This window comes from Triticum aestivum, chromosome 5B, assembly GCF_018294505.1.
Source record: "Triticum aestivum cultivar Chinese Spring chromosome 5B, IWGSC CS RefSeq v2.1, whole genome shotgun sequence".
NCBI lineage: Eukaryota > Viridiplantae > Streptophyta > Magnoliopsida > Poales > Poaceae > Triticum > Triticum aestivum.
The window spans coordinates 411,904,929-411,918,694 of NC_057807.1; the positions used below are offsets into that span (position 1 = coordinate 411,904,929).

Here is a 13,766-nt window from a genome sequence, read left to right on the forward strand (position 1 = left end):
TGTCCCATGTAGAAAATTTTGGATCATACAGGTAAGTAATTTTTGCAAGGTACTACACATAAGACGTTAACTTAGTATTTAAAAAAAGTAAAATACAAATTATTACACAAAAAGAAGGAACATGAAGGTATATTAGTGCATAATAATGTAAAATCAAGTTGTGGTCTATTTTTCAAGGGCAAATGGTGATAAAAATGTTTCATGGTATTCAAACTTCATAGTTTTCCTTTGAATGCTATGATGCTATCTCTCAAATGTGTGATTTTATGGATAGTTGTATTATCTATTTTTGGTGGAATTTTATGATTTTATAGATAACTCATACAAGATCTTCATATGAGGCCATGCCATTTTTTGTAAATTTTATACCAAATTAAGATTTTATTAAAAAAAAGAAAAAATGCATGCAAAGGTTTGAGTTTCTATGAGCAAGCATTTTTTTAAATATTTTGTGGATATAATCCAAAATGCATAGAATTACTTAAATAAGAATATTATTTGAATTGAGGGGTTTTATTTTAGATACATGTAGTTCCAGTTTGAATTATACCCACTAAGTAGCTAAGAATTCATTTAATGCTTAAATGAGTAGCAAGTGATTTTTTTAAAAAAATCCTTAACTTTTGCACGAACAATGTAATGTACTCCCTCCGTTCCGATTTACTCGTCGTGGTTTTAGTTCAAATTTGAACTGAAACCACGATGAGTAAATCGGAACGGAGGAAGTAGTACGTTCGATGCAAAAAAATAGAGTAACCCAGATAAAATATGTTTTGAATGCACTACACGAAGTACCTTAACTTGGTGATTCAAAAAATAAAAATATAGCTTGCATAACAATATGGAACATGGTTCTAATTAATCTAAAATGAAGATGCAATCTCCATATTTTTGTGTACCCACGACTGCTTTTCGTTGACAATAACCAAGACCAAAACCCTAAGATGTTAAGATAGCTTATGTAGTTGGCATTGGAATTAAGATATCTGGTCATCTTTCTCACACTCGAAGTGAAAAACATGTTCTATTCAACTCAATGAAGGACATGATGCTTATGCTGGTGAATTGTTTACTTGAAATCATCCAGGGGCACTCGATCAACAATAAATTACATTTTAACAAAAAAAACAAAAAAAATACTCCCTTGAGAACCTACGTCGGTGAGGGGTTATGAGATTTTGGGGAGCGTTTCGGTGCAACTGTTCGCTCTGAATCGACAACATTTGTGTCTGCCTGCTTCGACTACTTTATGGCGGACGACCACCTTGCCTTCACCACTATGCTCCAAGATGTTGCACCAGAGTTTCTGGTGCCCTCGTATGTAATGACCCTCTTTCTTTTGACGTGTGCCATTGATCCATATGCGTATGTGCTAGATGTTTTTAAGTCTCTTGTGTATGAATTGCCATGTCAGTAATCTTGTGATGATACTAACCTGGATTAAGATTAAACAAAAGCTGCCTAATTTCCTAACAATACATGTATCCGTGTAAGAAATATATGATTTTGGAGCTTTTAACTAGCATTTTTTTTATTTTAGGAAAATGCCGGGCTCCAGTAGCCAAAACATCGCACTCGTGTTTGGGTGCAAGTATTCTGGCTCGTGCCTTTGTGCATCTCCAAGCAGAGACCAGGACAGGTGCTACAACCCAATTGCCGTCACCCTCTGACCAGTGAGATCACCGAACTAGCAGCCACCTGCGTGGCTTTGACCTCCTGTAACAGACGCGCGCAGACCTGCAATCTGCTTTAACCATTCACAATAATAAACTCAAACATTTTGCACACTTTGAGGCAAAAATACTTACTTAAAATAACAGTGACACGTGATAAGCGAAGGCGTCAAAGACTTAAAGCCGACGGCTAAACAAAGCACAAAGCCGTCGTAATTCAGAACCCTCGCCGACATATTTCGAATTGCCGCAGCCTGTGGAGGCGATTCCCGGGAACAAAACGATCGTATCGGCAGGCAAAACAAAAGCAGGTGAGGATCGAAAGAAAGCGAAAGAGAAGATTACAACGGGAGCAGTAAAGAAAGCGGATCGAGGAAGAAGCTAACGTACATCGCCCAGCCAAAGGCCAAAGCGGCGGCACGTAGAGGAAGGCAGCGAGCGAATCACGAGGAAAGCAAACCGGGAGATAGAGAGAGAGCAGTCAGCCAACCACCCCTATCTTTTGCTTTCGTTGCTTCGTTTGGACTTTGGTACTACGTACGTACTCTGCTAACTGACTTTGGCCGCGACTGTCACTGGACTGACCCCGGCGAGCGAGGTCGCCCCAAGGGAAGGAAATAAAACAAGTGACGCATTGGCCAACTGGTGTATGTACACAGGGGGCGCGTTACGGGGCGGCGGTGGACTTGGCATGCATGTCGCGGCTGCACGCTCTGGGCTCTGGCGTTGGAGGAAAAAAGCCGTCCTATTTAAGCACGCCCGGCCGCCGCACTCTGACCGCCCCGCTCACACACACTCGCTCCCTCTCTCTCTCTCGCTCGCTAGCTCTCGGTGCCAGACAAGCGAGTGACGCGGCTCATCATACCGAGGGAGGCCGTTGCTGCTGCTGCACCATGGAGACAGCGCAGGAAAGAGAGCTGCTGCAGCTGCAGCTGCAGGGGTGGCCTTTCCACGCCATGCCGCCCAGCTTCGACGCCGGCAACGGCGCCTACAGCGGCAGCGGCAGCAGCAGCATGAGCAGCGACGTCGGCGGCGGCGACTCCTTCCTGCTCGGGTGGGAGCAGCCGTTCGGCGGCTGCTTCGGCCTCGCCGACGCGCAACTCCACGACCTCTTCCCCCTCTGTACGTCGTGCGCGCGCCGGCATCATGCCCGTGCTCTGTTTTCCTCTTCGGCAGCTCCGGCAGAGAATTGAACTCGCCGTTTCTTCGACTGCAGGCACGATGGAGCCGCTCGCGTTGTCGCCGGCCGCGACGTCCACGGCGGCGGACCTCCCGTCGGAGCAGCAGGTCCCGGCGCCGGCGGCAATGCCCAACGGGGAGCTCGGCGACCTCCTGCTGGTACACACACGCTGCCCGGCGAAGCAACCTACTATCCTTATCTTTCGCGTCCGAATTAACTACGGCAGTTTCTTGCGAGATTTCCTCGGTCGTGTTAAAATCGTCGCTTTCTCTCATTGTTTCCTCTCGGCAGAATTTCTGGGACGCCGGTGATGCGAGAGAGCGGCCGGTCGCAATCAATTCGGGCTGCGTGCCACCGCAGCACGAGAAGAGCAGCCAGAGCAGCGCTGCCACCGCCACGAACTCTTTCCTCTGTAAGCAAAGTCCGTCCCTCCCTCTCTCAGACTCCATTGATCGGCTTCAGCTCTCGGTAGGCCTGTGTTTTTTCCTCTAGGTCTCTGCCCCGGTCCTTGGCACATCACCAAGGAGGCAAGGACAAAGCACAAAATCGTAGAGTTCGCATTTAACTATGGAAGCTTGTCAATGCCATGCGTTCAAAAACGCCATGTGGGGCCGGGGTGGGTGGGTGGGACCCGCCCAAGATTAGCAGCGCCTAATTGTCATGGCCTGATGACCCTATGATTTGCGCATGGTCGCTAAGTAATATATACTCCAGTACTATATCGCGGTACGGTAGGATTGCACCATAATAGTATTGCAATGTGCATGTTATAATAGTGTGGACTTGTTAGTGAGCACGTAGAGACAGGCGCTTCTTTTCAAGTAAAGACAGATCTGGGTGTTGCATGTTTAGATGGTAGCAAAGATTCTAATCTTGTGCGGGACTGCTCCTGCCAAAGTCACACCTTTTACGTGATCACTTCATTATTTTTAAGGCACACTGGGTATGTGAATTGAATGATTATTAATCGGTTGATGATCGCTGCCGCAGATGATGAGGACGATCTTTTGGGCTCCATTTTCTCCAAGAGGCCCACCCTGGCAGAAGAACCACCCGTGCTCTTCCTCGCCCCGGCGGAGGCGGAGCCCCTCCCCAGCACCTCCTCCTCCTCCAGCTGCCACGCGGACCCACATGCCAGCGACGCCGGCGGGGCCCGGGCTCAGGACACCACCACCAAGCCAAGTGGCGCGCGGGCCCCGCCTCTCCCTCGCTGCTCCTCCTCGTCGTTGAAACGGGCGACACCAGAAGGTGCTCTCTCGACCTCGACGCGACACGCTTCACAGTCACCTCCACCCACTCTCAAGAACTGTCTAATCACATAATCTAAGGAGTAATTAACTTTGACTGGCGTCGTGTCTGGCAGCAGCATCGGAGTCGGCGGAGGCGGAGTGCAGCCAGAGCGGCGGCAAGCGGCGGAAGGTGTCGGCGAGCGTGCTGTGCCCGTTCGCCGTGCTGAAGCCCGACGGGCTGGACGGCGGCGCGACGCTGGCGGACATCAACGCGCGCATCCTCATGCGGCCGGCGCGGCCCGTGCGGCACCCCGTCGGCGAGTACGCGTGCGCGCCGCGCGTGCTGGCGGCCGACGCGCCGGGCATCTCCGGCAGGGCCGTCTCGGGGTTCACGAGGCTGCACACCCCCGGCCGCGGCACCATTACCATCATGAGGACGCGAGGCTAATGCATCCATCATTGCAGGCCATGTCTGCCTGCTGCGCCCATGGACGACGATGCATGATGATGGCGTACTCCGTGTAGATTAGCCCGGCTCAATCAGTGCATGGCTAGCTAGATAGACGCTCGATCGCTAGCCAGCAGCACGTAGCAGTACTCCCGATCCCGAGTTCCGATGCCGTGTAATTATATGCTCGATTATTACATAAGGAGTGGGTGAGTGAATGAATAAAATCCTTCCATTTCTCTTCTCCGGATCTCGTTTTTCATCTTCTTCTCGGATGCTCTGATAGCGATAGCGAAGGTTTCCTTGGATCGTCCGTCGCCGTTGCAAGGAACAAAGCCCGGCTGCTGGCCCCTGTCCTTGTGCTCCTGGTAGCCAAGCAGGCTGTGTTTACGGCCGCATACATACAACCCCGAAAAGCTGAAAGCAACTGCCTTTCCTTTTGTCTGCAAGGCGTGGGCCCGCTCCTTAATTCGAGCTGCCTCCATGGCTCTTTGCATGAGATCTTTTTTTCTTTTTGCAAAAGAATGGACTTGACTTGAGCATACATTGTTAATCACCACTCACTGCAAAGCCTTCCTCTGGAATGGCTTCTTTCTGTTTGTTTAAAACAAAACGCTGTCCGGCAAAGAGAATATACGAAGGATAAAGACGGTGGTAGAGCACGGCAGGATAAAAACTACTTCCTTCATTCCACAATGTAGTGCCTATACATTTTTATGAAAGTCAAACTTTATCAACTTTGACCAAGTGTATAGGGAAATTGTCTACATCTACAATACCAAACATATACATTTTGAAAATATAACTCACGATTTATCCAATGATGTGCATTTGGTATTCCAGACGTACCTACTTTTTTATATAAACATGGCCAAAGTTTATAATGTTTGACTTCTGTAAAAATCTATAGGCACTACATTATAAAAGCGGAGGGAGTACCAAAGTAAAAAAGATTAAGAAATAAAGAAAGACAGTCGAGAGGATTTGATTTGAGGAAACGAAAGCAGGGTTCGGGACGGGAGCAAGGTAAAAAAGCAAAGCGCGACGGGTTCATCATTGTGGTCACGCAAAAGCAGAGCAAAGCGTGGCCGCCGGGACACTGTAGCGTGCTCGCCCGCTACACGGGCAGGGCAGGGCACGGCACGGCGGCGAACGCTACGGCGGAGCAGAGCATGTCGCAGAAGGGAAATGTTCCCCCTGCCCTGCTGCTGCGATTCAAATGAGAGGGTACGTAGGTCGATCGAGTGGCTGGTGGTAGGAAAAGTCAGGGCGCACAAGGTTCCAGGACTGCCGATGATGCACGCGGCAAGTCAACACGCCGCTGGGAGATAATGTGGGCATGCCTGATTGTTCATGGGGATTTCGTAGGGCACAGGTGGTGGATTCCGGCAGAATTTGGGCGTCAGTCGTGTGATGAGTGCCGTCCTGGCTCTGTGGCTCAAGGCTGCGGTCAAAGCTGTTTCGTGGATTCCAAACTCATGACATCAATCGGACGGCGTGGACGATGGCTGGCTGTGGGTGTATCTTGTGAATGTGTGTGGTGGGACAGTGGTCGCCAGAGGTTAGGTTAAGGTCAGCCATGCACCAACTTTTGAATTAAATGCGTGGAAGAAGAAGATTGTCGAATAAAAAGTAGTGTTGAGCTTTTCAGTTTCAAAATCTGGAATTCATAATTCAGCTAAAGTTGAATAATTTGAGGCAACTTTTGGTTTGAGGGGATCATAGTTTCGTTTATCATTCGTAAGAATTTGATAATAATGTCCAGGTGGATTTGTAAAATTCATGTCCAGGTGGAAATTTTCTACATTTTTCCTTGGCTACATTTCTTTGAATCACATGTATGAATAGTATCACTGTAGGAAAAAAATCTTATGATTTTTCTCCATTTATCCTTTGAACAAAAGAGGCCATCAGTACCTTTCTGTAGGAGTACTCAAAGTAAATTTCAGATGTGAATATTCTACTCCATCCGTATTTATTTACTTCCAATATTAGCTTGTATTAAGTCAAACTTGGCTAATTTTGACCAACTATAGATAACAAATTATTTACGGCTACAATACCAAACAAATACCATTAGATTCATCATTGAATATATTTTCATGCCATATATACTCACTTTGTCTTAAAATATAAGACAGAGTAAATACTCATATTGTTTATATTTTGAGACATGGGTAGTATTTGTTATGGTAAATACTCGTATTATTTTCAATAAACTTTGTCAAATTTATAAAGTTTCACTTTATACAAACCTAATATGTAGAGTAAAAACAAATGTAGAGAATATTTGCTACGTATAACCTGGAGGATTTTTCTTCTTCCAGCTGAGTATATTAAACCCGACTTATCTCCTTCCCTTGGCAGCTAGGGCAAACTCTTCCCTCCAGACTTTGCCGGTGAGCCCGTGGATTCGTCTCCCCTCCACCTTCCGCTCCGGCGGCCGGTGGCAGGGAGGGGAATCTCGGTGCCTCCGCTTCGGATAGTAGTTCAGGTTAGGATTTTTTTAGTCCTCGCAGGTGTGGCGCTCGGGTGGATGGCGGCGCTTTTTCTTCAAGTTTGTATTTCGTGCTCCGATCCTCCTCGAGTTTGTCCATCTGGACGTAGTTGACAGAGGTCCGGCGTACATTCCTACTGTCTCCTTCGGGCAGTGAGGTTAGGATTTCTCGTCGTGTGGCGAGATTTGGTGTGAGGTGCTTCAGATCTATTCAAGGGTTCAACGACGACAACCACGGCTCCAAGACGCTAGTCCTTAGGGGCACGTGTACGAAGACTTCCCGGCTGGTCAAGCCGGCTCCAATAAGGGAGCGGCGACAGCGGCACGTCGGCGGCTCCTTCTGGCGGAGGTAGTGATCGTTCGGTGGTCTCGGTATCTTGATGCTATTTTTATTATGTTTGAGGTTCTTTGTACTTCCGGTGAACTTTAATAATAAATCTGAATCATTTTCACACAAAAAACTTATCTCTTTTTTTTTACGAAACCATAACATACTATCTATTATTATGTATATGAATATATTGGCATGAAACACATGAGATTCCCTATTTTACCTTCGACCTACCAACAGCTACCACCCATTTGATGCATGGGCCATTCCACCTTGTTGAGACCCCTCTCGTGTTAATTCCCCTCAGACTTGATCCATGCGATTTAAAGTACTCGTGACATAGCGCTGAGGCATTATTTAACGTGAAGAACTTCACGAGGCATGATTCGGTCCAAGGTTTGGTAGAGCTAGAGCGTGCATGCAGTTACTGCTGCACCCACCCACCTACATGTAAGTTGGCCTACACATGTTAACGTGCGCGGCAAACTTGTGGCTGGAATCAGTGCAGATCAACTCTGGGCCTGTAATTAGTGCATCTGCAGAGTATATATTTGGTTTCGAAGCTGCGGGCTAATGCGGGCCTGACAGTGTTCCAAACTTCCAACACACAAAAATAATGCAGATTTTGACTGCTGAAAGCTTATGACAAGGCGGCAGGAAAGGCATGCAGACAGAGGAAAAGTCGAGTTGAATTCGTTGCATGCACGCATGTTTGCTGACATCTTAATACCAGGGACGATAAGCTGCTAGTGACAATTGCACCACCATTTAAACGCAATGAAGCATGCAACGCGGCCGTACGCCTCACGATAATGCGACGTACGCTCCTCGCAAATCAGTCAGTGATGTTTCCACTAGCTGCCTCCCCGGTTGGAACCCTCCCTCTCTCACGCACAAGTCAAAACCTCAGCTTTCTATGATTGCTTTCATGGCTACGGAGATTTGAAATGGTACGTGCGTGTGCCCCCTGCCGGCCGCCGATCATGGGGCGTACGAGCTAGCTAGCCTCCCGGGGCAAGCGGACAAGGGGGAGAGAAGAGAAAAACATGACAAGCCAAAGATCGCAGAGGGACGTGCATGCTGACATGCAAGTCGAGCAGTGTACCGTGTACGCACTGCGACTCTGCGAGTGTAGTATAGTACTACGCCCGTGTGTAATGCGACGCAGGGTGGCAAAACAAATCAGATCTGGACGGAGACCGAGAAAACCGGTGTTGGATCGGTTCGGTCGGTATGATTCATGCGTACTATCAATGCGGCCGTACTGCGGAGTAGTACTGCTAGATGCGTGGAAGATCGGATACGGTGGTCAATCATGGCATGGGTCTCCCAGCCAGCCAGTTTGGCTCGCGCCGGCGCGCGAGCGGGGTCATCATGCCGTGTCGCGGCCGGGCCGGCCGCCACCGTCGCCTGCTCGTATTTACTTCTCGTGACAACATTTAGCGTCGCCGCGGTGGCGGCCTGCTTGAGGTTGGTGGCGGTACTGGCGATGGTTAGTCTTTGCTGCCGCTTCAGTTATGCTATGCACCGACGCAACGCCAGCCTTGCGCGCGCCCACCTCAGATCGAGACGAGGAAATGGTTTCTGAATCGGCTCGGTCGACGTCAAAAGCAGAGAGCGGCGGGCAAGTCGCAAGTGCATGGCTTGGTTCCCGTCCTCAACGCTAAGTATTTGAGAAAAGAAAAGAGTATTGCTGGTCATGCTAGCTCATGCATGTATGTAGTACGTATTGCTACTACCTTTTATGTTTTGTTTTCGGGGAGCTTGAAGTGTGCTCATATTTGCAGCGTTAAGGATTTTGGGGAGCAGTACGCCTGCATGCATGGCAAAAGCTACCCACCCTGCCGTGCTAGCGCTGAGAAACTGTGCTGCGGTTGTCGCAATCTCGGCGTGTTGCTACTGCAGAGCTCACCGTACGTGTTTCCGGCGCTACTTTGGTCGACATGAACTAGTGGAGTTGTTACGCTGTACTATAGCAGAACGCTACGTCGCCACCATCCGGTGACTTGTTTGGTGTACGGTGTGCATTCTGTGTTTCTCTAGGATATGTCTGTGTCGTTGAGCTGTTATTATCATGAGGCAAAAATACTCTGCTCTCACTGCTTTTATCTTCCTTTCCTACGACTTGTATGAATCCTGTATTTTTCTTATCGATAATTGTCTGTGTGGTGCAACGGGAGTATACACATGTTAGTATGTTAGTCTGTTACTGCACCTCTATCGTTTGTACATTTGCGGCACTAAAATTTCAGTAAATTTTTATATGCAATGACCGTGATTTACCTGTCATTTTATTGTAAGCACTTATTTGATAAGAACTAATGCCTTTACAAATGAAAAAAATGAATTTTGTACATCAATAAGGCGTGGGGCGGTTAAGCCGTGGTTTTAGGGGCCACCGACAGGAGAAAAGCCAGAGATGAAGGGGGGGGGGGGGGGGGCGGAAATAAAAATAGGGAGGAAGGAGGGGAGAACAAGCAAAATGGGAACCTTATACATTTTTTTAGGTAGTAGAGAGGCGAGATGGCGGCAACTCTCTGAAGATGGAATAAGGTTCTACAAGTCTAGTCAGCGTCTTGGTGGTGCTTCTAGCGTTGAAGGAGGACGTGTAGAGGTTTTTCTACGGCGGATCTTGCGGGATTCAGCCGGCGCTTTGTCTTCGGTGGATCCCCATGAAGCCATTGTTCATTCATCTGTGTTCATGTGTCTACAAGTTGGACCCTTCCAATCTACACTTCTCTTTATCGACGACGATTGCTGTTCTGATGCGCTATTCTATGGGGCCTTAACATGACGACTTTCGGACTGTCTACTACAACCAGAGGCATAGACAAACCCTAGATTGCCTGGGCGATGGCCTGGGGCGTAGTGAGCGACCTCAATGTGGATTATAGCAACACTATCATACTGTAGCCACAATAACCACAGTAGCTCAAAGGATGGCCTGGGGCGTAGAAAGTTCATGAGTACGACACTAATTGCAACAACCTTTGCCCGGCTACAACAATGTTTGCCTAGTTTCGATGAGGGTGGGGTCAGTGGCGAAGCCATGCATGATCTGTGCAGTCAAATGACTACACAAGTTTTTGGCAAAAGCATCATACAATAAGTATATACATGCAGAAAAAATCATAAATACATATATATGACTACACAAATTTGAGTTGACTACACATGAATGAATTTCTCGCACCGCCACTGGGTGGGGTGATGACGGTGATGCGCCTTCAACTCACCCTAGCACTTTTAGTTGTCGCTAGGTGGTGCACTGACCTAGATGTATTTTTTTAGTATTCTTTGTACCACGTTTCAGAAGTTTGTACTCCCTTCAATAAGATTGGAAAAAGCAGTAGGCGTAAGTGAGGCGGTTGGCCTTTGCCTAGTGCATAGGAGGTGCTTAAGCACCCTAACCGCCGCCTAGACGGTAATATAGTTTTTACTATCATGGTGTATTCGTCATATTATATGTGTAAGAATATTAATTTAGGGCATATAAATAATTTAACTACCAACTAGTGGCGTTGCAATATGTTTCGTTTGGCATATCAGTACAATATGTCATGATTTCTTGTTCGAGTAGACAGTTTCTTGCTTGCCCTGCTTAAGCGTGGCTAAACGCGGCACTGCCTTTTCCAATCACTATATGGATAAGAGGGAGTAGCATAATTTGGTGGACTAATCACTGGGGCTAGACCTGACATCCGAAACACATTAATTAAAATATATTCATGCAACGTAGGCGATCGATCAATTGCAGCACAAAAGAAGTGCTGCAGTGCAGTGCATTCTGGGGAACACTGGTAGTCTGGTACGCACCGTGCGATTAGTGCAATGCATGCAGCGCACGTACGTACGCGACCAGAAAGTGACCCAGTGACGAAGGGTTCATGCATGCATGCATGCATGGCCTTCGAAACTTGTGTCGGCGTCGGGGTACGTCTGACGATAGGAAGGAGACCTTCGGCTCGATCTGGGGCCTCTCGACAGGGCCGGCGGCTGGCCGGATCGATCGACCGAGCCCCTACCTGAAAGCACACGAACTGACTGATCGAGAAGGAGGGCCGCGACAAACATAAACGGATGGGGGAAACCAAACTGGTGGCATGCATACACTTGCATTCTCCATACGTACGTGCACGATGATACTAGGTGAGTGCGCACACTGCAAGCGGCGTGGCGTGGATAGGTCGATCGTGTCGGCCGGCCACTGCCAGGCGCTGCATGCGCCATGGGCAGATGTGACGGCACACCGCGCTCGATTGATCGATGATCTCGGCTGCTCGCGCGGAGGCGCACAGGCGCATTGGGTGACCGGCCGGCCGGCCGTGCATGATTGCGCCCCCCACGCTGGCTGCCACGCAGGCTATAGGGTAAAAAAGCGATCGACTGTGAGCAACGCAGACTCCGAGGCACCCCGTCCGTCCGTCTCTCCTGCGACTGGTGTGCCATCGTCCTTTCCCGGACCGGCGGGGGGACCCGACCGCCGGCGCGTGCCGCCGTGGCTAATCGATGGGCGCATGAGTGCGTGCGTCCATGGACGTGCCTGGTCGATCGATGATTTCTTTTCTCCCCAGGAAGAGCATGTCTTCTTCTGTTTAGCAGTGCATGTCGTGCGTACGCGACTGATGTATGCATGTGGTATGCATGCCCTCGACCATGATCCATCCATGCCACGCCACATGCCATGCACGCGTTCTCGGCGCACTACGGCGACTCCACTCCACCGCGGCGGGACACCAGTACAATACACCACTGAGCACTGGCTGGCCGGAGATTTTCAAGCGACAGGCGGGAGCAGAGCGTCCTGGCCCAACCTATGGTACTGCAAATGAAAGCTGTCCGGCCCTCGCTCGAAGGCCAGTACGTGCGTGCAGGTGTGTAGCCTGCCTGCATGCAGCTAGCGGGCGAGCGACATGGCCTGGCCTCGCTTGGCCGCTTTCATTCTGTCCGTGTGCGCCGAACCGAGCCGCACGACGACGGCGAGGACACGCACCGATCGGACGGACGCGGCCTCGCATGGCTACATGGGTTTCGGTACAATGATTGGCGATTTTCGCTCGCCGCGGCACTGTAGAAAGAAATCAGGGGGCTGCAATGCATGCATGCACGGCGCAGGCTGCGGCTGCGACCGGCTAGCTCTACTGCAGAGAGGGTCGGAGGGCTGTGACTGTAGCATGTAGAGTAGGTATATGCCGCGTGCGTCTTGTACGAATATGGTACTCGGAATTCCGTCGGGATCGGGGAGAGGCAGCTTTCTGTCGTGCTGCCGCAGCTTTGCGCTGCCGTTCGTTCAAAGTAATACAGTAATGACCTGGTTTGTTCACCGAGAATAAAAGTTTGAACCATTTTGAGGAGATGGCAAGAGCAAGAGGCCTTCAATCTCTCGGATAACACACTTATGAAGTTATTATTTTTTAACCGGGCTAATCCCCTTTCCATTAAAGATATAACGAAAATACAGCCAAATCCAAGTCCACACAAAAGGGAAAGGGAAAAGGCGAGTTCAAGCACTTCAGGAAAACCTGCTGTGAGCGCTCGCAATCGAAACGCCCACTACGAGGCAAAAACCCTGAAGCACCATCGACACGCAGCTAACATCAACAAGATCAGGTTCCATCACAGCCTACGCGGAGACAACATAATAAGAGTAGCAGACTACAAAGAAAACTACTAAGATCTTCGGATGGAGCTTCACCCCCCCCCCCCCCCCCCCCCCCCAGCTTCAGCGAACGAACTGCAAAAAGCTTCGGTGCCTCTGGCAAATCACTCCATAGTGTCACCAACATACGCGGTCGCACAGAGTCTCATCATCTCCTTGGCATTCTCCTTCAGCAACATTGTGTCACGCTCCAGCTCCATTTTCCCTTCGCCTTTCAGTCACTACACCACAACACTATTTCCCCAACAGACATGTCGTTAGGGAAAACAACGTCCACCGACAGACAATCGGTCGGGAAGGACTATTGCCGACTGACCATGCCTGTTGGGGAAAATCCAGACGGGAAAGCCTTTTCCCGACTGACATATCTTTACCGACCAATAGTTTGACAGCTATCAAAAGCATTCCCGACCGACTTTCTGCTGGCCTTGCTATGAACATTTCCCGACCAATTGTCTGATGATAAACTTTCCCGACCGACTGTCCGATGGTAGTACATTTCCCGACCGACTTTCTCTCGGCCCTGCCATAAACCTTTCCCGACCAACTGTAGGATGTTGTTATCTTTTGCCAACCAACAGTTTGATAGCCTTTTGTTTAGCTGAGCAAGGCTCGTGCCTTGTCAAACAATATCAATCAAGTTGCATATCTCATTACAACACAATATCAATCATGTTACAGTAACTTGCATGTACTCTCAAAATATTAAACCAGAACCAAAGAAGAATATTCTCATAGGCAAAAGTAAC

At 49.0% G+C, this 13,766-nt stretch overlaps 1 protein-coding gene across 3 annotated transcripts; it reads left to right on the top strand.

Moving 5' to 3' along the window:
• Positions 1 to 2,402: 2,402 nt before the first annotated feature.
• LOC123116258 (uncharacterized) lies at positions 2,403 to 4,807 on the top strand. 3 transcript variants are annotated; one of them, XM_044537238.1, is made up of 5 exons: positions 2,403 to 2,795; positions 2,890 to 3,011; positions 3,145 to 3,274; positions 3,844 to 4,101; positions 4,217 to 4,807. In XM_044537238.1, the coding sequence occupies exons 1-5, from the start codon at positions 2,567 to 2,569 to the stop codon at positions 4,528 to 4,530; spliced, it is 1,053 nt and encodes a 350-aa protein (XP_044393173.1). In that variant the 5' UTR covers positions 2,403 to 2,566; the 3' UTR covers positions 4,531 to 4,807. The 3 variants fall into 3 exon arrangements, with proteins under 3 accessions (XP_044393173.1, XP_044393174.1, XP_044393175.1); XM_044537239.1 differs by having other exon boundaries at positions 2,409 to 2,795; positions 4,220 to 4,804; XM_044537240.1 differs by having other exon boundaries at positions 2,416 to 2,795; positions 3,145 to 3,265; positions 4,217 to 4,800.
• The last annotated feature ends 8,959 nt before the right edge of the window (positions 4,808 to 13,766 follow it).